The 25,732-nt window shown below is 44.6% G+C and overlaps 2 protein-coding genes across 4 annotated transcripts in view; both read right to left on the bottom strand.

Moving 5' to 3' along the window:
* Positions 1 to 44: 44 nt before the first annotated feature.
* On the bottom strand, positions 45 to 9,553 carry LOC117039924 (surfeit locus protein 1). Its single transcript, XM_033137314.1, has 9 exons — positions 9,459 to 9,553; positions 8,560 to 8,641; positions 6,551 to 6,678; positions 5,966 to 6,048; positions 5,583 to 5,774; positions 4,416 to 4,488; positions 4,153 to 4,315; positions 1,419 to 1,500; positions 45 to 555 (listed from the first exon to the last, which is right to left on the bottom strand). Exons 1-9 carry the CDS (start codon positions 9,525 to 9,527, stop codon positions 489 to 491), a joined length of 939 nt encoding a protein of 312 aa, XP_032993205.1. The 5' UTR covers positions 9,528 to 9,553; the 3' UTR covers positions 45 to 488.
* An 8,960-nt stretch (positions 9,554 to 18,513) lies between these two features.
* Positions 18,514 to 25,732, bottom strand: part of NTNG2 (netrin G2) — a 124,473-nt gene continuing 117,254 nt past the window's right edge. For 2 of the 3 annotated variants that reach the window (XM_033137391.1, XM_033137389.1), the window contains one exon: positions 18,514 to 19,728. In XM_033137391.1, coding sequence (XP_032993282.1) covers positions 19,505 to 19,728 — 224 coding nt within the window. In that variant the 3' untranslated portion in view covers positions 18,514 to 19,504. Of the gene's footprint in view, positions 19,729 to 21,567; positions 21,946 to 25,732 lie in introns of those variants that run through there. The other variant, XM_033137390.1, reaches the window with a different exon arrangement.

Below are 25,732 nucleotides of genomic sequence, written 5' to 3'. Positions count from 1 at the left end.
TGATAGGGACTTGGTGTCATTATTGTTGCCAAGAAACAAAGCTGTATATGCGACATGATTTATTCATTACATGGAACTTTGCATCATTGTATCAGCAACATGCTGGTTATTTTCACAAACACTAATACTCGAAACTTGATTTCCTTTATGTGTCATTTCTGATTACATAGCATTAAACAACCCAAGATAAGCACTACAATTTGAAAGGCTTTCCCCCTCCCTGTTAAGGCCCCCATCATCCTAATTCTTCCCTTAACCACGCCTACCCAGAGGTGAGTCCTCAATTCAGTGGGGCTTACTCCCAGGTCAGTCAGGTAAGACTGCAGCTCTAATATATTGCAGCTGACTTTCAGCAGAACACAAGTCTTCCTTGCTTGGGTCTGATTGCTCTGGTCACTGAAGTGCTGCTACTCTATAAAGTAGTGACTTCAGACTGGCTGCCACTCCTGTGATCATTTTGAGGCCAAGCTTGCACCAAGAAGTAAGCCTTAGAGGTGAACCTTCTGAATGAATTTCTTGTACCACATGTAGGAGGTAGCTGCACACAAACCATACCTGCAAAGAAGGGAGAAAGCTGGTGTTAAGGTCAACCTGCAAAGGGCATACAAGCATAGGGTCAGAAATTATGCAAAGGGTTGCCATATCTTGAACACAAAGGACAGCAAGCTGGGGAAAGGGGCATGTGGGGCCGTGGCCACAGTCCGCAGCCACAGAATGCAGAGTGCCTGCACACCTCACACAGGCAGTGGCCACAGTGTAGAGAGCAGCCCGAGCCTGGCAAATACTGCCCCCACCAGAATATTTCCTTTAAAATTTGTAAGTACCCTTGGATGGGCCTGTTGGCCCCCAAAAGAACGTGTCTGGGAATTCCCAGACATGGCAACCCTACCCAAGGGTAATTTAGTGTAACCCCTGCAACGCATCATTGCTTTTATTCGGCACATTGATTTAGCCATTTAATAACTAATCATTTCCCAAAAATTCAAAAGTGAGAACCAGAATCATGGAAACTGCAAAATATACATCAGTGCATTTAACTTATTTTGATGGTGGCCTTTATGAGAATCAGGTTTTTTAAATCATTGTTGGCAAAAAGTAACACATGCAAATTATTTACTACTTGGCATCATTCAAATTGTTTCTGTGCCATGCAATACCACTCAAAAATGGTATATAGATAAAATCAACAGGAATATCCCAAAGTTTGGGAACATGGATGAAACTAGGGCTGGGCGATACCTGATTTCAACACTGCAATACTGTCACCAGCTAAACCTCACAATATACTGATATATCACTATGTCTGAAATAAGGATGGAGCTATAAAGAAGCATTAGCTGGCTTCACAACTTTTCCTGCATCATGATTTTCAAATATCACCCAGTTCTAGATAAAACCCCAAATGTTTTGTCACTTACCAGGTAATGATGTATTGCATGTGCTCGTTGCGTAACGTCACCCTCGTCTGGCCTCCAATGGGCCCCCCTGGAACTGTGCTTTCTGTGGTTGCAAGAGAGAGATTGCAGGGAGTCAGAACCAGATGCAATATGAGCCTTTAGAAAAGAAATTCATTCAAACACCAGGGGCAGCTTACTTTTAGGTAATGTGAAAAACTATGTAGTCTTGTCAACTCCCACTCCCATCTCACTCCCTGCCAATGATACAGCTCTCCCATGCTCAGATTTTCTGTGTAACTCCCTGTCCGACTTCACCCCCTGTATAGCATAGCAAACCAACCAACCAAATGGCTGCTCTACACAATCCACACCTGGCTCTGATATAAGTGGCATTAAACTAAGTGGGTCCCCATTCATTCAGATCCTGCTCCCTCCAGAGCTGGAGAAAACATGCTGCTTCCATGTGACACCCCATTAGCTATTTGAAGGTGGCTACCCTATCAGTCTTCTCTTCCAGGCTAAACATACCCAGCTCCCTCAACTGTTCCTCATAAGGCTACGTTTCTAGATCCTTGATCATCTTGGTTGCCCTCCTTTCCACATGTTCTAGCTTGTTAATATCCTTAAATTGTGGCACCCAGAACTGAACACAATACCTCAGGTGTGGTCTGACAAAGGCAGAATAGAGCGGGGCTATGGCACTATATTTCTGTTGATGTAGCCTAGAATAGCTTTAGCTTTTTTGCTGCTGCATCACACAGTTGACTCATGTTGAGGTTGTTGTCTAATAACACCCCTAGATCCTTTTCACATGTACAGTGGAACCCCGGGTTACGCACGTGATCCGTTCCAGGTCGCCATGCATAACGTGGGCGTGCGTAACTTGAACACACATAAAAACCCCAGAAAAACCGGAAGTTGCATGATTTGAGTGCTTCTGCGCATGCGCGAAGTGCACAGAAGTGTTCTGTGCATCCGGCGGTTGCGCGTGCTCCGGAAAACACTTCCAGGGTGCGGGAGTGCGTATCCCAAACGTATGCAACACGAGGTATGACTGTACTGCTGTAAAGCCAGGTGTCCCCCATCTTTTATTTGTGCAGCTGGTTTTTCCTGCCTAATTGTAGAACCGTCACATTTGTTCCCACTGAAATTCATTCTTGTGTGTATGTAGCTCTGCATGTATGTAGCTCTACTCATTACTACTCTAATTTAGTGTAGATATATTTCTTATATATTTTAAATGTGTAAAAAAAACCCTACAGTTTAAAATATTCTTAATATTGAACCAAACCAATAAAAAAGAGATGTCAAATTATGTGTTACTTACGGTACTAAATCTGTATAGTGTTTATCCTCCAAAAATCTCAAAATAATGTACATGGATTCTACCCCACTGCCTCTCTTATTTATTTATTTATTTATTTATTTATTTATTTATTTATTTATTTATTTATTTATATCCTGCCAAGTTGGAATTCAAGGTGGCTTACAACTTTTAAAAACATCAGCCATAGAATAAAGAATAATAAAAATAAACTGGTTAAAAACAATACTTAAAATACATCATAATACATCACAACCAGCAATTAAAATTTTAACTGACAGCAGCCCAGTCATAAGCATTGTCTGCACCTTAGTTTCCAAATGCATAAAGCCCTTTACTGCAAAAACTAAATTAATGCCTCCTTGTCTGAATAGAAACAGGAGCCAAGTCACAAAGAAGAAACTTTGTTTGCCGATTGGAATCTCCTTCCCACAGCACTGCTGAGGAATGAAGATTCCAATAAGCAAACAAATGTTCTTTTTCTCCCGATAAGATCCATGGGGATTTAAGGCACACACCATGCCTCTTGTTAGGCAGAGTAGAGACCCCAATACCGTGCTTAGCTTGATACAGTACCGTGCTGGGTTTCTATTCTGCCTAGCAAGAGGCACGCAAGTGGATCTTATGGGGGTAAACAGATTGGGCAGGCAGGAAATGGCCATTTACTTTGCAGTAAAGTGCTGCTTCCTGCCTGCTGGGCCTGCAAGCCCAGCAGGGCAGTGCATTCATCGATACATTACAGGGTGAAAAAATAGGAAACCTTGATCGTGGTCTGGAGTTCATACTGGTAAGGAACAAAGTATTGATATATCACCCATCCCTACTTACCTTCACAGAACCATGATTCAGAGTTCCCTGGGAAGAGGGATTGACTATTAAACCACTAGTAACTGTAGCTCATAATGCGGGTGGCGCTGTGGGTTAAACCACAGAGCCTAGGGCTTGTGGATCGGAAGGTTGGCTCGGTCCCTGCTCCTGACAACCTAGCAGTTCAAAAGCATGTCAAAGTGCAAGTAGATACATAGGTACCGCTCCAGCGGAAGGTAAACGGCGTTTCCGTGCGCTGCTCTGATTCACCAGAAGCGGCTTAGTCATGCTGGCCACATGACCCGGACGCTGTACGCCGGCTCCCTCAGCCAGTAAAGCGAGATGAGTGCCACAACCCCAGAGTCATCTGCGACTGGACCTAATGGTCAGGGGTCCCTTTACCTTTACCTTTAGCTCTGGGAGAGGAATTGGGGGGGGGGGGCTCCTAACAACTCTCAGCACTGTTAACAAACCACAGTTCCTATAATTCTTTGAGGGAAGCTATGACCGTGTCAAGTGGTATGACACTGTTTTAAATGCAGATGGGGCCCAAAGTCTGGAGCCTGTTACAGTCCACTCCTATCAAAAGCCAAGACTACACAGCCAGGTCCTTGGGGAACTCACTGAAGTCTGCATCAAGGAAGATGGGCTCAGCTCCTGTCACTCTTGCCATGGCATCCAGGTCCCGGTAATGCCAACGATTCCTTTCAATGTCATTCTTTGGAACAAATGGCTTGCGGGTTTCCGACAGCCTCACCACCCCTGTGAGCTCAATTTCCTCTTGGATCTACAAGGAAGAGTCAAATAGCAGTTTCTGTCCTTTTAAAAAAAAAGAATGCAGTGTCTTATGATACATAACGTGGCAGTTTCCATCCCTTGCTACCTACCTGTCCTTGCAACCTGGTCTCCGGCTTAAGTTTCTTTCTGGAGACAAACCCTCTGTTGACAAGGATTGTGATCCTGCAGGGTCAGGGGGAAAGGGAGAGAGAGAGACAATAATGGCAGTTGTAGTTTAGCAACATCTGGAGGGTCCATTTCAGCTGTAAGGCACCTAACATTGTAATTCTATGCCAGTCTACTCAGAAGCAAGCATCATTTATTCAATTTGGCTTACAAGTCCATTTCTATAAAACTTATTTTTGCTAGCCAGCTGGGAAGAGTTACGAACACAGCCATCAACATTGCATTGTTGCAATTTGATTGGACTCTGTTTGGATTCTGTTATGAGTGCCCTACATAGTACTGTTAACATGCTAACAGTTCTCTTTCATGTAACTTGGCTTTTGACTCCAGAGCAATGCTTTTTCTCTCTCCTCTCTGTGCTCAGAGTAGATCCACTCACTTAGCTAACCACCCCACCATGCACATTAGAGTAGGTTCTAGGGCAGAAGACATCTGTTGGCTTTGAACGTCCATCCCCAACCTGTGGCCCTCCAGATGTTTTGGCCTAGAACTCCCATGATCCCTAGCTAACAGGACCAGTGGTCAGGGATGATGGGAATTGTAGTCCAAAACACCTGGAGGGGCGAAGGTTGGGGATGCCTGGCCTTGAAGATGCAGAATTCTCTCTTGTTTTCTGCAACAGACTAACATGGTCACATGCCTGGAAAATTGACATTTTACGTTATAACGGTTCAGACATTGTTATCAACTTGAAAGAAACCTATGCTAGAGGCAAAATTCAGACATATTAGTGAAATTACATACATTTAATTATAGGAGATATGCCTATCTCCTATAATTAAATTCATGTAATTTCACTTATACTTTTGGAAAAGTTAAAAAACAAAAACAAATCATCACAGGTATAAGTACATTCTGAAACAAGCTCTGACTCCTTTTATAGAATCCAGAGAATGACTTAAATAAAAACAGTGCAGAACATTTCAGGTCCTCATGGTTTTGAGGCAGAATTGTATTTACTGAAGGGCCATGATCCTCTCTAATGTCACGATCCTATGCATGTCTGCTCAGCCAAGATTTCAACAGGGATTGTTTGCCAGTAAGTGAGTACAGGGCAGCGGCCCAAATTGTCTGTCTGTTAATATACTTACCCAAGGTCTATGCAGTAAAAGGGTGTGATGACATTGGCACCACTCTCAGGATTGGACATCAGCCGGCCAGCATCCCTGGCTTCTTTCTCTGAATCAACCAATGAACGCGGGAGGATGTACAGCTCCTTGTCATGAATGAAATACCCTCGGACCTTGACAGGTCTGTATTCCAATTCCTTTAGCTCCAAGACGCTGTCAAAGGACAGAAAACAGCAGGTTTGAAAGAGAGGCTGAGCTGCAGCCCAAGGCAAGGAACAGCTTCACCTGCTTAAATTCTGCAGAATATAAAAAGGGCTACTTTGTTTAAAGTGCCACGGGCACTTTGAAAAGCAGCACACACCCTCCACATGTTTAATTGATTCCAAGCCAGTTCGCATACTTACTCTGCTGGGAGTGGGATTGGTTCTGCTGCCACCTTGGCTTCCAGATCAGAGATCAACTTCAACTTCCATTTCCGCCGTTGAATCTGACATGGGCATAAGGGCTCTTAGGGGCCTTGAGAGCAACACCAGATGTACATTTGCCCTCCCCAGCACAAAATTTCCCTCCCACCATGGCAGGATAGCTGATCTGCTGGAGAAGTATTTGCATTACGAAAAACTGAAGCTTTTGTTTCCTCCTCTAAAGTAAAATAAAATGCACATTTGAAGGAAAATGTGGGTTCCTCCTCTCAAATTCCCTAAATGCTTATTAGTTCTATTCAAATCAAAACTACTCCATGTCATCAGCCAATAGTAAAGGCCATGGGCTGAATTCCATTAAGTTAAGCAGGGCAAACACAATGAAATTAATGTATCTATGATAGAAATGCCTGCTAATATCAATCTTTGAGAATGAATAACTTTGCAAACAACTCACAGTAGAGGTTCTTGCACTGGCTATGAGTTGTAACTGCAGGCATCTCTGAACACTGGCCCTGAATCAAGAGGCCACACACAGCAAGCTTCAGATTCATCGTTTGCATTTACCTGCCAAGTTCCAAGGCAAAATGTCGCTATGGGGATTAGGAGGAGGCCCCACCTGAGCACAGCATCCTCTCCAGATCTGGCAGAAGCAGCTGTGGAAATCCTGGAAAAGGCAGGCCTCTGGGGAATCTCTGAGGAAAACAACAAGGGGTAGGGAAAGTGTTTGTGTCATCTGTGGAAGATTCTGCAGAAGCTCTGTGCAGTACCTGGCTCATCACTACCATCAGATTCATCAACATCCAGCAATAACTTACATTTGTATTAGTGATTCTGGAACACAGGTGTCTGCCTTATACTGAGTCAGGCCTTGGTCTATCTAGCTCAGTACTGTCTACCCTGGCAGGCAGCAGCTCACCAGGGTTTCAGGCAATGGGTCTCTCTCAGCCCTACCTAGAGATGCTGGGGCTTTTAGCATGCAAGACAGATGCTATGCAGCTGATCCACAGAACGTGCTATGGTTCTGACATAACAAACATGAGGAAAGTGAAGTTATGCCCTCACTGCCTCATTTCAGTAATCAGCAGGATATTTTCCTCAATCGCCTAGAGCCTGAGATGGCCCTGGAATATAAAAACCCACTTTGCTGGGCCAGGGAAGGAAGTGAGAATGCACCTAGATGTTCTCTTACCTACTTGGGTTTAAAAAATGGCAAGTGGCAGTAACCACCAATCTCCAACGTTTCCATCTTATACAGCCAGTAGCCAGAAGACATTAGGGCAAATGGGTCATTGCCCAACCAGCCTCAGATGCATCAAATGGCTCAGGAGTGCAATACCTCAAGGACTGCTTCTCCCCATATGAACTGACCAGGACCCTGCAATCATCATCTGAGGCCCTTCTTTGTGTGCCTATGGAGGTTGTCAACACAAGAACAGGCATTTTCTGCGGTGGCTCCCCATTTGTGGAACGCTCTACCCAGGGAGGCACGCCTGTGTTGTAAGAAAAAATCTGCCCTTGTTCCCTTATGGGGTACACAAGAGCCCTTGTAAAGTCCTTTGCAGGTTCTCCAAAAGACCTGGCACCTTCATTACATATTGGAGTGGATGATCAGAATAATGTTTATATAATGCGGACAGAATGGAAAATTCCTTTATTTTCTTTCTTTCTCTCTCTCTTTCTTTCTTTTTCTTTATCTCCTCTCTTTCTCTTGCCTTCTCCCCTCTATCTCTTCTCTATTCCTCTTTTCTTTTTTCTTCTTCTTTTTGGTCTGCGTTTTTATATAGACTAGCATTTTAGTTTTGATAAAAAGATAATGAATAATATTCTTTGTATCCCTTTTTCCAAACTTTAATAATTTTTTTAAATAAAAATATACTTATCTTTAGGTGCCAGGCGAAAACATTTCTCTATAACCAGGCCTTGGGCTGATTAACATTCTATGGCCTTTAAAATGTGTGTGTGGGAGGGGGGGTTATCAATTTTTTTGGCCTTGTTATTTTTTTTGTTCTCATTTGTATTTTTATGATGTCAACTGCCCTGTAATATTTGCCTGAAGGAAGGCATACAAAATAAATAAATAAATAAACCACCTGGTGAAGGCAAAGATGACTTGATGATAACAACAACTAAAATGAACATGTCAACTCAAAAGTCACAATAATAAATGAATAAACAGATATAAATAAAATATCTACTCAGTCCCACTGAATTCCAGAAAACTTACTCCCCAGTAACTACATACAGGAGTGTAACCTGAATATAGAATACAGTTAGCAAATATGACCAGCAAAAGTAGAAGCTGATCTTTGGCCCATCTGGATACCCTCCTCAATGCAAATAAAATTAAGAAAAACAGAAACCAGTCTCCAGCTCACAAGCTTCTCCTAAGTCAAGTAAGTTTTATTTACAGCCATTGGCCCAACACATAAAAACACAATTCCAAAACACATATAATATTTAAAACCTTTGACAGAGGCTGAACCCTTTGCTCGTTACTAAATAAAAGCACAGACTGTCCGACTATCTATATCTCCTAAGTCAACATATTATGAAGTATTAAGGGTTTTATTCACCTTTATGTGGTCGTAGCAGGCCAGAAGGTACTTTAAAATGGGTGCATCCGAACAACGTCCTTCCACCCACATAGTAAGGGAGCTGAAAGCAAAACAAAAGGCGCTAATTGAATTTCCCCCCTTACATTATAGAAACTTATAAGAAGCTGAATTTCGGATGCCATTTCTGGAAAAGAGGAAATTGCAAAAGATGGACAATGATAGGAAAGAAACAGAGAGAAAGGGGAAGAAAAAGAGGTAACTCCCTCTCTCATCCATAGAAAGGTGGATGGCCTACCTCACCTGGCTGTTGTGTAGGAAAATACACCCTAGTGCCTCAAAAGCACTTTGTTACGTTAAAAGAACTTCACAACATTATTACTTATTAGACTTGTCTGGCCCTATTCAAAGCAACTTACAACACATCTAAAATGTAATAAATGGAATGAAATAACTCTCATAATAGCCACAGAAAGTGTTGATACCAGACCAATGACAACTTAGCAATATCACGCACTGAAGTTCCCTTGTGCAAACCCCTTAGGAGAGGCTTTTGTCAAGGAATGGACACATCAGTCTACCCAAATTAATAAACAAAGTTGATCTGTATCATCTTTGTGATTTTTAAAAGCAACGTTAGCAGGAGATGCTTCCACCCGCATGGCTGGGGACGAAGAACCGTGCCCGACCTGTCAGGCTGCTGTGAAAGGCCCCGAAGGTAAACGGCAGCGCAGCTTTATGGGGGAGCTGTCTTTGGAAAAGATTGTCCCGACAGGCATTTTACTGATTTCTTATTTTTATGAGTTTTAACTCATTTTCTATTTCGGTTGCATCTCGTTTTTTTATACAGACTGACGTGATTTGGCAGTATGAAAACAATAAAAACCGAAATCGAAATAATAAAATAAAACTGCTCCCACCTGGCCCACCTTCGCCCGCAAAGGCCCCCTCAGCACAAAGTCGCCTAGCAACCGCAAAAACACTGCCATTTCCCACCCCCTCCTTTCACGGGCCTTTCCTCTTCTGGGTCACGCGACTTCCGCTCTCCCAAGGCTTCTTAGAGGGGCGTCTTACGAAGCGCTTCCGCCACAGAAAACACAGGGAGTCCTTTCGCCGTCTCTCTCTCTCTCTCTCTCTCTCTCTCTCTCTCTCTCTCTCTCTCTCTCTCTCTCTCTCTCTCTCTCTCTCTCTCTCTCTCTCTCTCTCTCTCTCTCTCTCCACACAGAGAAAGAGAGAGAGAGATGGATCATCATTATAGTCATCATTATTTTAAAAAAAGCATCACCTCACGGACATAGAAGTGCCTCAGGAGGGAAGGACGCCGCATAAGCAACACTCTTTTCGCCACGCATATGGCAGCAGTGAGGGCAGGAAACCCGAAGTTTTAATAGATGTCAGGCCTGCGTTCTCCCCTTTGGGAACTGCGTGCGCTGAGTGCCCTGCCTCCTGGGGATAAGGTGGAGCGGGCACGGGCACTCTTCTGTGTTATGAGAACACGTGTATGTGGGTGTCAGTTGTCCAGGTTATCATTTGAAAACTCAATGAAAGGATTCCAAATGTCAATAAAGTCACCTACGGCTCTTGTGCTGCTCAATGCTTGTACTCTCTTGTCAATTCCCCCCCCCCCCCCCCCAGTAAGGCAATTGTCCATACACTTGTTTCCAGTGAGAAATATGTAAATGTTCCAGTCTCTTCCAATTCTCTGTCACCGATAGGCGTGCTGCCACAAGAAGTGATCAGTTATCTGTAGTAAAGATAAAGCTGTTCTTCCTTGAAAGTGGTTAACAGTCCTAAACTTGGTGTGCACTAGTTACAGGTAGGTAGCCGTGTTGGTCTGCCGTAGTCGAAACAAAATAAAAAATAAATCCTTCCGGTAGCACCTTAGAGACCAACTATGTTTGTTATTGGTATGAGCTTTCGTGTGCATGCACACTTCTCCTGTGGTGTGTCTTACTTATATGTACACCTTTTGCCAAAAAGGCTGTACGTATTCTCTTGTCCACCCTATGTGGAAAATTGTACCAATTGTATTACAACCTTGCCAGTCCCAAGGCGAGAGTGATTTATTAATACAGGTGCATTTCAGTGGGTTCAGATGTCATCTATGTAATAGCTTAAATGTATTCTCTCATATATGAGTTGAGAGTGATTCACCTTTTTTTTTTTTGGCCTGCAGTTTATTCCAATCCATCTCTTCAATTTCAATGCCTAAATCAGATTCCCACAACTGTTTTATAGGATCATATTGTCCAATGTTAATTTGTTGAGTATTTTGTAGGGTATAGATAAAAAAGGTTTGTATGTTTTATTGGGTTCAGAATTAATTTTCAAATGGTGTCAAGGATCTGGTGGCATGTGTTGAGAAGTTAAGTCTGACCATTGTATTCTATACCCTTAATTTTGTGGCTACTTTGAGTAGTTTTTGTTAACTGTATACCCTGAGCAGGGAGCAATTTCACATGGCAACCTGTTCTTAAGTTGCTGCCTGCACCTGACCCTCCCACTGAAAGTCTCATTCTTCCTCCTCTCTTTTGCTTCTTTCCCACATTGGCAGAAAGCTGAGGAGTACGGCTACGGGCAGTCTCTGATGGAGCGGTTGTGCAGACTGTTGAATGGGCAGCTCGAGGAGAAAGTCATTGACAGGCTTCCAGTCCTGCGCTTGACCACTCAGTACAGGATCTGCCTCTTCCCTTCTAACTACGTCTATGAGAGAGACAGAATGTACTTGCTCAGGCACTACAGATGAGTACTCAGGTGAATGAGAATTCTGCACATTATCATAGGCATCCTTCCTGACTCCTGGTAACCTGATTTGATACTTAAAAACAAACAAACAAAAATCTTCCTTTCTAACCATTTCTGAAATGTTACTGTTGAATTATGTGCTCTTTGATGCTTGTCTGGATTTGTATAGTGGCAAGTAGCTATATATATGCCAAGCTGCTGCTGCTGAGCCCCCCCCCCCCTCTTCAAAGTGAAATTCTTAGATCAGAGCTGGGAAACCTGTGCCCCTCTCAATGCTGCTGGACTCCCAACAGCCCCAGTCAGGATGGCCTATTGGGGGGTGGGGGATACTGTCCAGCACTACCTGGAGAGCCAGGGTTTCCCCATCCCTGTGGTGTACAAAAGTGCAGTAGTCTGTCCATAATCTCCCTGCTGAATGAAGCCAAGGGTCCAGCTTATTTATTCATTGTGTTTATATCCAAGGAGCTCAAGGTGCTGTACATGATTCTCCCTCTCCTCATTTAATTCCCACAACCGCCCTGTGAGGTAGGCTGGGCTGAGAGGCAGTGACTGGCCCAAGGCTGCCCACTTTCATGGCTGAGCAGGGATTTGAGGCCTGGTCTCCCAGCTCCTAGTCCAACACTCCAGCCACTACATCTCACTGCCTCCAGATGCTTCTAAGAAACCCACAAGCTGGGCACCTCTTCTTCAGAAGTGGACTGCTTCTGCATGTGGAGATTGCACACTCCTTGCAGCCGCAGACAAGCCTCTCCTCAACTCACCATCTCCCCTGCTCTCTGGAACACCTGACCAATGACCTTCACTCCTTCATCTCCACCACCATCAGTGGCTGGAAGGCCTCCTATTCCTTTGAACAACTCCCATGATACTTCCTTGCTGAACCTTTGTGTCTGGAACTCCCTCTCCAAGAATACTTGCAATGTTCCATAATCCTCCCTATCTTCCTTCCCTCATGTGGCTGTTGAGGCCTTTCATTTGAGGCTTTCCCTGCTGTTGAAGTACACTTCGGCAGTCATCCCTTGCTGGACTTACTTATTTCATAAATTAAAACTTCTGTCCCTCTGTTGTTCCCCTGTTGTTAAAATGTAAATTTTAGGCTCCCTGGGGCAGGGACCTCTCTTCTTGGATGATGTTAGTAAAGTGTATGTAGATTGATAGCTCAGTAAAAAAAATATCCCCCTCCCATCATTTCTTTATGCAACAGCAGTGTGTTAAATACAGGATATATTCCCATTTTAGAGAAGGGCCAAGTGAGGTGCAACAGCCCACTCAGTGACTCTGGTAACCTCTCCAGTCTACATCTGCTGTTGTCTTTTGAGGTGTCAACTGGGGTGCCTCTGCTGGCAATTCTAGGGCTTGGGTGCAATCCTTGGGGTGGTCAAGTGTGTGGGGCATTGAGCCCCCTGTTGGTCTCTGTCCACATTCTTGCAGCCATGTGAGCTTCATCATTGCAGCTCTCTTACTCCAATGAACTTCCAATTCCTGACACTGGCAAAATGGCTTCTCCGAGGGAGCTTCCTCTGTGTCTCACTGGGGGAAGAGAAGAAATGGAGCAGCAAACCCCTGTCCTCCCTGGCAGGCAAGGGGTTTGGCACTGTCAGATGTGACCTGGCAGAATTGTTGGCTCCACAGAGGGCTGATGGGGTGAAATCAGGCAATCAGGGCTGCACTTCTTTTGGCTTTCCTTTACAGGTTTGGTTTTTTCCTGTTTTTTTGAGAAGGAGAAAAAGGTCACAGTTGCGCTAATGGTGCCTTTCTGTTTTGCAAGTCACCTTTGAAACGAATAAAATATTCAGGCACAGTCTTGAAATATTAACGAGAGAGTTTTCACTTGAATCACAACAAATAATATTAATCCGCCAATGGTTTGTGCTGCAGTGGTGTGTGTGTGTGGGGGGGGGGGCTAAGGTCTAAATCTGGTTCCCACCACCAGTCCACTTCCTTTCCACGTGGGGGTGTGGGGTGTGGAAGGGTGCTCTGTGCTTGGAAGCCACATGCTGGGGGGAGCGGGGAGCGGAAATTGCAAAAGCAGATCATGGACTGACTTCTAAGATTTATGCCCCAAGCTTCTCACTTTGCTCTGAAGTGATGTCCAATAAAGGAGGCATCCAAGGAACAATTAAATTAAATGATAATTAAAGCTATCAATAAACAACCATTTTGAATGTTTTAAACTATAATCTTAAAAGGTATTTCATAAAAAAAAACCTATGGGGGAGGCAGAGAGAAGCTAAAATATTGCAAAGCAATGGGAGAAACCCATGTATAAATGAATATCACTAATAAATATTCACCACTAATAAAACTGATCAAAATCAGGGCCTCCAATGAAAAATGTAAAGCAGAAATATGGCAGCAGGGGGTTGTCTCTACTCGGAGGAGGCCCGTTGAAATTATACATAGACATGCCTGCAACCTTTTAGTGGTGCACTTACAAATGCATTTCTAAGGCCCCTGAAACTCCAGCAGGGATTTAGTTCACCCCACTGTGGTCAGCTAGGAGGACAGGGGGCACTGCCCACCCTGAGCCAGCTTCACCTGTGGATTGTTTTGCCTTCTCCAGGTTCCTGAAGAGTCTGCAGCGTCTGAATGTCACCCTCACCCGAGCCAAGTTCAGCCTCTTCATCCTTGGACACCTGCAGACGCTCATGGTACGTGGAAGAAGGCATAAAGTCTCTCTCTGGATATATACAGTTACAGGTATATACCGTTACAGGTATATACGTCTGGATATATACGTCAGCCCTCCTTGTAGAGAAAAGCGGGACTTGGAGGGCCAGTGGTGGTGCCCTGGCAGTGTGTGGAGCTTGGCTCAAGGGTCCCTGGGTTTAGACACCCCCCCACTCTCCCATCGCCTCCCCAAGCCATAAGTCAAGCCTACTTCATAGGGTTGTTTGGAGGAGCAGGGTGCCAACAGGCCCAGTATGATGTATCTATAGGTGGTGCCCTCCGCCTGCCCTTGAAAAGGGGGCACAGATCTGCTGCTCTGGCTGTGGCAGGTGAGAGCTGTGGGCTGCTGGACTGCAACTCCCATCACTCCTGACCATTGAACACTGTAGTTTTTCATGCAAGGCCAAACATGGCATTTCTGGGAGGTGGCTGGAAGGTTGTTTGTGAGTTACCGTAAGGGCCGGGGGTCCTGCAGCTCTGCAGATGTGCGACGGACAGCAGCCCCACCGGCCTGCCCAATGGTGAGGGGTGTGAGAGATGGGGTTCAGCACCTTCTGCAGGGCCACAAAAGTTCCCCACTGCTTTCTCTGTGCTAGAATGCCAGCTGTGTGCAGGGCAGCATTGATTCCCAGCAGAGAAAGGGATGCCGTTCTCTGCCATGCCGGTTGCCTCTGTCCCATCAGATTCCTGTCCTGCCAGTTTTCTCCCAGGGAGGCGCTTGGGATGGGAGTGAGCCCAGTCGGGGAATAAAGCAGGTGGCACAGGGGACTCCCCTCTTTCCATCCTGCCGCTTTCCTGCATGAGGTCACAATTACAGTACAGTACTCCCATATGAGCGCAAAGTCGTCATATGGTCCTTTTTTCCAGCCTTGTACTGCAATGACTTTGCCACTAGAGGGCCTCCAATCCAGGTTTGTCCATTGGAAGTCCTGGCAATGATGGTTTGCTCCTGTAAAGTTTAGAGTTGTGAATGGATTCCTATTAAACACTCGTTTCCCTGCTGCTGCTTGTTTTGTAACTGCAGTGAGGAGGGAAGGATCCTTATAGCCAGAGTACAGGCATATTGGAGGGATCCTCTGTTGTGTGCTCACAAACCACTGTTTACCAGTGGGTGCAATCCAGAGGAAGTTTGTCCGCATTTCTCCTGACACCCATTATTAGTGGTCTCTAGCGTTTTAGATTAATTCAGCCAGCCTTAGAGGAAGGGTGAAGAACACTTTTCAGGCTAAGGAAGGCTCCCATTTCCCCCAACTGAAAGCTGTTGAGAGGTGCACTCCAAAAGCAAGGGAAGCCCAAGACCCACACAGCCAGACTCCCACTTTCCTGCAGCGCAGCAGAAAATCAATAAATCGCCACCAACCCTTGCAAGTCTCCTGTCCTAATAATTCATTGGTTGGTTGGTTGGTTGTTTTTAATCCCTTTGTAGTAAAAATAAAATTGGAATGCGTTGATTCAGGATGCTCAGAAAAGAAGTTCCTTTATCACGACCTCAAATGCCATGTGAACAGTATTCCTTGCTTTGCATGTAGTGCTAAGAAGATCCTTAAGTCTTTGCCGGTACAGCAGAGGCTGGAGAAAGCCATGTGAAGGCCAGTGAGTGTGGCAGCTGAGTCACATGAACCTCCTGGGCAACGGTCTGTCAAGTGATGGAGGACAACACAGTAATAAAAGAAAGCACAGTAACAATTTTTATGGGGGGGGGGGAATAGAACCCCCAAGCCACGAAATAAACGTTTTCACAGTATGTTTTGCTCTTACTGAATGTTTTTCTTATAACAGTGTGTTTGATGGCAGGGTGGTGTTGAGCTCTGAGATGATTCTTAATAGACAAGCAGTTTGCTTCAGCAGCTATTTCCCTCATACACTCTTGTGTCCACCTTGTGTAGCAGCCTCTGTGGCCTTATGGCTGATGGGGGTGTCATTGGCTCCTGCGCAGTATTCTTGCAGTTGAGGCCACTTCCAAGTAATCTCGCCCCTTTCCTCTTTAACAATGCACACAATTCAGAGTGGGCTCTCAACCCTGGGCTGAGATTTTTATTCATCTGTAGGGTAGTTTAATATGATTATAGCTATTTAAATTCCACCAGCCAATACACACTTTTAAAAGGGTTGGACGATTTAGAGCTACAGTTCTTGAAATTTGCTCGCAGACCATAATCTTGATTATTTATTTTTAAAGGGTCCCCATTTTCTCGTTTGCCTGTGCGCTTTGAGTTTCTCCCAACTTTCCACCATCCTAGGCTTGCCGATCAGAAGGTTGGCGGTTCAAATCCCCGCAACGGGGTGAGCTCCCGTTGTTCGGTCTCTGCTCCTGCCCACCTAGCAGTTCGAAAGCACGTCAAAGTGCAAGTAGATAAATAGGTACCGCTCCAGTGGGAAGGTAAACGGTGTTTCCGTGCGCTGCTCTAGTTCGCCAGAAGCGGCTTAGTCATGCTGGCCACATGACCCGGAAGCTGTCTGCGGACAAACGCCGGCTCCCTCGGCCAGTAACGCGAGATGTGCGCCACAACCTCAGAGTCGGACACGATGGTCAGGGGTCCCTTTACCTTAAGCTGCCTATACTTTATTTACATATACATGTAGATGTGCCTGGTTTCTCTTAGCTCTGAATACTCAACTCATAACTTGCAGCTAAATATGGGGACTGATTCTATTGAAAAAGATCATCTGGTTGTATCCATGTAAGTTATACTTGAGTAAACCTATTGAAAATAATGGATCTAATAATGGTTGCAGGTAGGTAGCAGTGTTGGTCTGCCATAGTCAAAACAAAATAAAAAATAAAAAAATTCCTTCCAGTAGCACCTTAGAGACCAACTAAGTTTGTTCTTGGTATGAGCTTTCGTGTGCATGCACACTTCTTCAGATACATGCACACGAAAGCTCATACCAAGAACAATCTTAGTTGGTCTCTAAGGTGCTACTGGAAGGATCTAATAATGGTCATTGTTTTCAATGGGTCTACGCTGAGTAGGGCTAGGATTGGAGACATCTCATTATGTCTGTGATGTGGTAAAGGCTTCTCCTGTGGTATTTTGATCTGTGATGACCTATTCACACACATGACTTCTGGATGATATGGAAGTCCAAGAGATGGGTGTTTGTGTGTAAACCAGCCCTCAGCTATCTTGTTCCATGGCAGCTGAATGGCTTTCACTAGGACTCCTCTTGGAATAAGTTGTCTGGGGAGTTTGACTTAAAACTCATCTCAAGGAAGGAAGGGGATGGGAGGGGGGGAAGAGGAAAAATAAATCCTGGAATTTTATACAAAATGAGTTGGGCAGCTTTCTCCCAGAGTCTGAGGAATTGCTTGGTGTGTGAGTGTGTCCCCCCCCCCCCATTCCTGCAACTATTGCAAAGATATTTTGTGAATGGTCCTTGCGGATCTTGAAGCAGATGTTCTTCAGAACCTTCCTCCTCCCATACCCCAGGTGTGAAGTTCATTTGTTACTGCGAATGCAAACGCTGGTATGAGAGAAAGAAAGTGTGTGATACGAACCTTCAGTTTGCAAAGTTCAGGTGTACCTTCCAGTTGCCCGTGGCATGAATTCTCCTTTCCTGTGAGCTGTGGCTCTTGTGCTCTGAAGGCCTTGGGCAAGGAGTCGCCAAAGTGCATTTTCATCCTAATGTTTAAAACGTGATTTGACAAAGCCTCAGAAGCTGCTTGGAAAGGCACCTTTTTCTTAATTGCCTTTTAAGGCTGCTTTCAGGGGGTTGTGGCCTCAAACCACAGTTCCTAGCCCTGTCTAACGTGAACTAGAGGTTATTGCGCATAGGTCTAGCATAGCATTGACCCACTTTGCACATAACGCTAAGCTTAACCATGGATTCCTGGAGAGGTGATTGCAGCCACTTTGCTTGTCATGTGCTGCTGCTGCTGCAAGCTAAGCCATGGTTTCCCCGCCTCCAGACAAGCCATGAGGTCTAACAAAGCTTTGTCCTTGAGGTTCACAGGCATAGTCCGCCCCCACCCCCCCAAAAAAACTTTAAGGGGTCAAGTCTCCTGACATGAACTGAGACGCAATGCTGAATCAGTTGGAAAGGGAGAGTAAAATCCAGAATGGTGGGTTAACTGGTGTGCTTGATCCCATACATAGAAGGTAGCCAATATGGTGCCCTCCAGATGGTGCTGGACTACAGTGCCATTGGGTGTAGCCTACAGCACTGGAGGCCACCACAGACAATTAAAACTCTAAACAAGAACACTCCTCCCAGTGTTTTGTTGCTCATCTTCCCCTCCCCTACCATAGGAACACAAGTAGGACCAGATTTGCTTTTGATGCTGTGTGTGTATTAGCAGTCCTTGGGCTACCAGTGTAAAAATAATTAGGGGGGAATTGCAGAAATGCATTCTGCTATATGAGTCTTGAAAAGAAACCAGTGTGTTCATTCCCAACAGCCCGCCAGCAGTTGTGCGTAAGTCTTTGGTGTCATGAAAATGCAACGAGACTTTTATCTGCTTCTTCTTCTTCTTTTCTTTCTTTCTTTCTTTTTTTGGCAAGGCTCTTATCAGTAAATTAACAGAGTGTGTGGGAAGGTGGGAAAAAATTGAGACCGGGCAGCAGTTATTAGGTTGCTTTACTGTAGTAGAGGATTATTACACCATAACACTTATGGTAAGATGTGTCTCTAGAGGCTGTGGTGGTTCATCTTTTTCTTCTTCTTCTCTCCTTAGAACATTTATAATCCAAACAAAAATAATTCTCTACCAAAATAAAAAGTATTTGAGAACCGTAAACTATACGGTGAAGCCTGGATAACACACATTACACTTTTTTTGTCGCGATACAGAGCAGCCTTGTTCAGTTCTGGTCTTGAGTGCGAGAAAAGGGGGGTGGGGGAATCGAAGACTCACAACCAACGGAATAAAAACTGAAAAAAGTACAAAAACTTAATAAATTCAGCAACTTGATTTGTAGGCAACAATATAATTCTAGGCCTGGGCTGGAGCAGGCTGATGATGCAAGGTGGGTACAATCTTGCAGGTTCCCTGCCCCACAGCCTGGACTTTCTATAGCTGCCAGTCTCTGTTAGGAGGGCTACTTCCAAAACAATAACAGTTAAGGACGAAAGGAAAAGGGGCAGAGGAGAAATAGCCAAGCAACTAAGTGCCAGAGGTTTGTGGCATGGTTTTTGTTTTCGTTTGGCAGATTCCTCCTGTGCAAAGTGGAACGGGGGTTGCAATGTCACCCTTGAACAGAAAGACGAAGCGAGGCAAGTCTTTTGCCAGCGCCCACTGCCGCCACCCCGAAGTCGTGGGCACCTTGTTTCTTCCCAATGATACGAGTCAGTTCTGCCTCTGAAATGCTGCAGCTGCCTCCAGCCGGGGTCCTCAGCTACTTGGGCAGAAGGGGGAAAAGTATAGTCCCTTGGATACCTTCTGCTTCTCTCCCCCCTTCCCTGTTTGATGGAGGAAAGAGAGGCTGGTGGTGGGGAGAGAGAGAGAGAGAGAAACCCCCTGCTCCCTTAACTTGTGAGCACCCTCCCTCCTTCCCTTCCCCTAAAGTCCTTCCATGAGGCATTTCCCCCCCTCCCCCTGGTTTCCTGGGCTTCAGAGGTCCAAAAAGTGTTGCAGTTGCAGCCCCAGCACGCTGATGAGGAAGGCCGAGAGGTTGAGGTACGTGCTTGAGGCCGAGTCACATTCCTTGTTTTCTCCCTCACATTTGGATTGCTCACAGAGGACACCCCTGAAGTTGGGTGGGCAGAGACAGCGCTGGTTGTCATAACAAGTGCCCCCATTCTGGCAAATCAACAGCTCCTCGTCGCACACATTAGCTGTGGAAAGAGAGGCAGGGAGAGTGGCTGAACTCTGTTCGTGTGGGGGGGGGAACACCCTTGGCTCCTCCCCACTTTCTTGAAACCCTACACAAACCACAACTCTGGACGAAGTTAATTATCTTGGTCAGGGATGATTAACTTGTTGTGCGACTCTTAATGCCTGCTAGCCCCTGATGGTTGCCCATCCTGCCTGGGACTGGGGCAGGAGTCTCGTTGTCATGATCATCATCATCACTCACTCATATTCCCCCTCTCCTCCAAGGTTCTTAAGGTGCTGTACATGGTTCTTCTCCTGCTGTATTTTATCCTCATAACAACATTGGGAGGTAGGTTAGGCAGAGAGACAGTGACTAGCTCAGGGTCATTCTGAGCTTCACAGCTGAGTAGGGATTTGTGCCCTGGACTCCAAAGTCCTAGTCCCATCACCACACCCATCATTCCTGGCCAAGTGGCTTTTCCAGTCTGATCTGGAGGCAAGAGAATGGTGGCGCCAGGGCAGAACTTTGGGGTGAAGGGCCAGGGCCTCACTTAGCAGAAGGAGCAGGAAGGTCCCCAGCATTTTAAAGTGAAATGCAGCACCCTCTGGAAGGCTCTCCCTGTTCCCCGACTATACTGCTGGGGCTCATGAGTTTTCTTCTGCCTGTTCCACATGCAAAGCATGCGCTCTATCTCTGAGCTATGGCTCATCCTCATAGCTGTAATTGGACTCCAACTTTCATCACCCTCAGCACTGGTTGTGCTAGCAGGGGCAGATAGCAGTTGGAAGTCTAGCAACATTAGGAGGGCTACAGGTTTGCTACCCTTGCTGTAGCTCCTGCATGTCTTGCCTGTTCTGCTGCCTTGTGTGTCTGTTAACTGGACCATCTCTCCCACTGTGGCAGCAGCTCCCTAATGTCTCACATCCTTCCCACATCTGCTACCCAGAATTGTTAACTGGAGCTGCTAGGAATTGATGTTGGGAACTTCTGCACATCCACTTGGCATGTGGAAGATCCCAGGTTCAATGCCCAGCATCTCCAGGTAGGGCTAGAAGAGAAACTCTGCCTAAAACCCTGGGGAGCTGCAGCCAGGCAATGTAGAGGATACTGGGCTATTTGGAACAGTGGCCTGACACAGTATAAGGCAGCTTCTTCTCATTCTATTCCTCAAAGGCCAGAGCTCAGTGCACCTATGTTGCATACAGATGGGTCAAGTTACAATCCCTGACATGTCCAGGGGGTGGGGTGGAAATGCTGGAGACTTACTGTCAGTCCATGTAGACCAGAGGTTTTCAACCTTTGTGCCTCGGCGCTCTTGAGTGACTTGATGTTTGGTCAGGGGTGCCGCAGGAGGGCCCTCCTTCTCTCTCTCTCTCCCTTTCACATCAGCCGTCCTTCCTGCATATCTGCAATCTCTCTCTCTCTCTCAATCTATTTCTCTGTCTCTCTCCCCAGCCCGGCCTGACTCCTGCTCCTGCTCCAGCCAGGAGGAATCCAGTTATGGAGCAGCCTATGCAAAGTTGGAAGTTTGCCTTATTTACTGCTCTGGTGCTTGCCTTCTACTTACAAGTAAATACCAACAGTACATGCAAGCACATAGATGGCTAAAGTCGTGTGTGTGTGTGTGTTTTGGGGGTGGATGAGAGAAAGGTGCCATTTGTGGAAAGGGTTCTTTATTCCCTGCTCTGCAAAAATTGTAGTTTTCATCCCTACTACTTGCAAGTAAGTCCCAACAGTGTGTGTGTGTGTGTGTGTTATCACAATGATATCTGTCTGTTTTACAGGGAGCTCAGGGTAGTGTACGTGGTTCTTTCCCCCCACCTACCCCTTCTAGCTGCAGAACCCTGCAAGGTAGGCCAGGCTGAAAAGCAGTGACTGGCCCCCAAGGTCACACCCAGTGAGATTCATAGGTGAGTGGAGGATTTGAAACCCTGAAGTTGCCCCAGTCCCTCTGGTAGGTTTGATCATTATTCCTTTCCTTCAGTTTTTGTAGCTCTTCAAAATGGAGCAACCAGAGCTGTTTGCTTGATTGCAAAGCCACATATTTAGACAGAGATGGAGGCATCTGTAACACATTTAATTTACTCCAGAGCCTTTACTTGGGTAATATTAGCAGCAACCCAAAAGCCACAAAGTTTGGTCCTCTCCAGGGTCATCTCAGGACAGAAATAAAAGTCTCCCCAACCCGGCTCCAATTTATTTGCGGCCATTACTTGCATGCTGCCCAACAAAAGATCTTGCAATAAATGGAAAAAATGGGATTAAAAATAAGATATAAAACACTGAAATCAAAAGCAGGTGTCAACACTGATGGCATTCTCCTATGACTGCCAGTAATTATGGCCAACTGATGTCTGATTTGGCCTGATGTTGCCTGCTATTTTGTACTTTCTGCTTCCAGATTTTCTTACACTTAGGTCCCATGCTTAAATTTGCAATGCAGCAATATGGAAAGAAGAGAAACCAGAATGGACTTCCAGGTCAGCTAGCAGGTGAGCAAGCCAACTCTTCCATCAGCGTGGGGTGGGGATGGGACTGTGAGGGATTTTAAAATGGCAGTGACCGCACCACATTCTTGTTCTCTCCAGGAGTTACCGGGGGGGGGGGGCGTGTAGGGCGCCCACAGCATGAAAAGAGGCTCTCCCCATTGTAAGCGATGCTGGAGGTCGCCGTCCGAGATGGGTACAAGGGGCCATTCAGGTGCTCCATTGATGATTCCTCAGGAATAGCTGCGCCAGGCTGTCCATGAAGTGGCTGTTTTCTCTTCTATCCTAATTAATTTGGATTGTAAAACTACAAAGAGGAGTTGAAGGCACCAGCCCATTGAAAATGGCGAACAAGCAGCTGTAAAACAAATCTGTGTGCTGGGTCTAAAGAACTTCAAGTAAAGTAACTTGTTTCGGTGAGTAACGGGGTGGCAAATGATGCAGGAAGATTTTCTCTAAGAACATTTGATAAGGCCACCTTCACCCCCAATTTCTCTTGTCGATCACAATTGCACCGAAAGGAACTTGATTATTAAAACTGAATGTATGCTGATTTAAGATGAATTACAATAACGCTGGGTTGCTGAAGAAAGGAGTGGTTAGAAGGACATAAACTAATAATTATATAAAGAACTGTTTTTATTATGATTATTTTCAATTAATAAATGTAGTGAAAGGACTCTGTTGGATACAATGTAAATACCTGAGTTTGGTGCAATGAGCCCACAGGGATCCTTTGTTGTGTTCCAAAGATTTGGGGATTGGGATCATGGGAAAAGAGCATTGTGGAATGTAAATAGACATACATTCTTAGAAAATATATGTAATACTACCGTCTTGTGGCGAAATAAGGTCATGCATGACAAGAGAAGATCAGTGTGGGCAGCAATAAATATTTTTTTGAGGGTATGCTACCATCTGGTGGTAAAACAGGTATATGACAGATACAAGGTCGAAAATGGCAAAGGCCGGTGGCAGAAGAGCATCACTGCCAGCTGAAGGTGATTCCAGTGAGATTTTGACGTAAAAGGACAACATCGCCGGAAGGGTCATTTAAAAAGACTTTCTGAAGAGAACCAAGATACAAAAAGATGCATAGAAGTTGAAGGTCAGGTGTCAGCTCTCCAGGCTGAGAAAGAAACTTTAGAGGACAAGATTGCAGTCTTGGAGACATATCAAGAAGAATCTTTTTTAAAAAAAGATTTAGGGGTTTCTTGGAGCTTCAGGAAGAAGTTTTTAAGGAAAGGAGAGGAATTTGTGTCTTTTTTTACAACTACCACCAGAGATGATGGAGAATTTGATAGACAGAGATTATAGAATTAAATAATCATATGTGAGAGCTAAGGAACTCCCATGGGACTGTTTGGTGCAATTTACTTCAGGAGCATTGAGATATAAAATTCTGCAAACTCATTTTCAAAACCATCTAAAAATAGGTGTTCAGAGGATTAGAATTCTCAAGGAAATCCCATCAAGGATCCTAAACAAAAGAAAGGAACACAGATTTTTGGTTCAGGCATTGAAGAAACAGAAGATACCATTGAGATGGGAATACCCAGAGGGACTGAGTTTTACTTACAAAGCTAAGAGATAAAGATGTGCAGATTTGCAAAAAGCGCAAGATTTCTGGAGGAAACAGTTGGAAACAGAAGTAGAACAACTGGACAAGTTGGAGGAAGAACAGCAAGATACAAAGAAGAACTCTATGAGAAAAGGACTTTAAAATTTCAAAATAAGGGCTTATAAATTAGTATCATGGAATGTAAATGGACTCAATAGTAACAGTAAAAGACATGAATGCTCATGCATTGTTAAAACAAAAACTGAATATAATTTGTCTGCAAGAGAACATATCAAAAGGACTCCTAGAAAAAATAATAATAAATAAAAAATAGGTCAAGAATCTATTACATCGAGATGAAAGATATAATAATAATAATAATAATAATAATAATAATAATAATAATAATACCCTGTCCATCTGGCTGGGTTTTCCCCAGCCACTCTGGGCGGCTTCCAACAGAATATTAAACAGAATAAAGCTTCAAGCATTAAAAACTTCCCTAAACAGGGCTGCCTTGTTACCGCAGAAAGGAGGAGAGGAAGCTGAAGGAAATGTAGATTGTTTTTGTATACATCTGTAATTTTTTTGTTAAAATGTATGTAAAATTTTACTGCATCGGATAAAGCAAAAAAGATAGGTGTGGTGTTATATGTGAATCCAAAATTGGAACCAAAACAAGTTTTTAAAGATGAAGAAGGGAAGGTGTGGAAATTATAATAGTGGGGCATAAAATTGTGTTGGTGGAACTTTATGAACCAAATGAGAAAAAAATAATTTTATAAAAAGCTGGACGGTCTACTCTTTGGAAAATATGGTGGAAATGTCATATTGCTGGGAGATTTAACCGAGTGGTTTCAGGGGAAATGGACAGAGCAACTATATCCAATGTGGTTTCAGAGGGTAAATTACCAAAGGTGTTTTTTAACATGGCACAAAATATGGATCAGCAATATGTATGGAGATTTAAATTCCCATTGATTAAAGATTTCACACGTCATTCAGCCAGCAAATAGAGCCTCAAAAAATAGACATGCTATGGGCATCAAAACCCATAGATCCCTGAGGACAGGATCACACTTCAAAATGACCTTAACAGATTAGAGAACTGGGCCAAAGCAAACAAGATGAATTTTAACAGGGAGAAATGTAAAGTACTACACTTGGGCAAAAAAACAACAACAATGAAAGGCACAAATACAGGATGGGTGACACCTGGCTTGAGAGCAGTACATGTGAAATGGATCTAGGAGTCTTGGTAGACCATCAACTTGACACGAGTCAACAGTGTGATGCAGCAGCTAAAAAAGCCAGTGCAATTCTGGGCTGCATCAATAGGAGTATAGCATCTAGATCAAGGAAAGTAATAGTACCACTGTATTCCGCGCTGGTCAGACCTCACCTGGAATACTGTGTCCAGTTCTGGGCACCATAGTTCAAGAAGGATACTGACAAGCTGGAACGTGTCCAGAGGAGGGCAACCAAAATGGTCAAAGGCCTGGAAACGATGCCTTATGAGGAACAGCTTAGGGAGCTGGGTATGTTTAGCCTGGAGAAGAGAAGGTCAAGGGGTGATATGATAGCCATGTTCAAATATATAAAAGGATGTCATATAGAGGAGGGAAAAGGTTGTTTTCTGCTGCTCCAGAGAAGCGGACACGGGGCAAAGGATTCAAACTACAAGAAAGAAGATTCCACCTAAACATTAGGAAGAACTTCCTGACAGTAAGAGCTGTTCAACAGTGGAATTTGCTGCCAAGGAGTGTGGTGGAGTCTCCTTCTTCGGAGGTCTTTAAGCGGAGGCTTAAAGGAATGCTGTCAGGAATGCTTTGATGGTGTTTCCTGCTTGGCAGGGGGTTGGACTGGACGGCCCTTGTGGTCTCTTCCAACTCTATGATTCTATGATTCTAAGAAAGCTGAAATATAACCAAGAACTTTATCAGACCATAATTTGGTATTTGATATTATCAAAGGCC

This window comes from Lacerta agilis, chromosome Z (genome assembly GCF_009819535.1).
Source record: "Lacerta agilis isolate rLacAgi1 chromosome Z, rLacAgi1.pri, whole genome shotgun sequence".
Classification (NCBI taxonomy): domain Eukaryota; kingdom Metazoa; phylum Chordata; class Lepidosauria; order Squamata; family Lacertidae; genus Lacerta; species Lacerta agilis.
The sequence above is the reverse complement of the archived record's forward strand: the minus strand, read 5'-3'. Positions and strand labels throughout refer to the sequence as shown.

Excerpts from the sequence above, each read along its gene's own strand:
- LOC117039924 (XM_033137314.1), bottom strand. The coding sequence starts at position 9,527 with ATGGCAGTGTTTTTGCGGTTGCTAGGCGACTTTGTGCTGAGGGGGCCT. Across the intron at positions 4,489-5,582 it reads TTTTACTGCATAGACCTTGG|GATCACAATCCTTGTCAACA; the intron begins GTAAGTATATTA and ends CTGACCCTGCAG. Across the intron at positions 556-1,418 it reads ATGCAATACATCATTACCTG|GTATGGTTTGTGTGCAGCTA; the intron begins GTAAGTGACAAA and ends CCTTCTTTGCAG.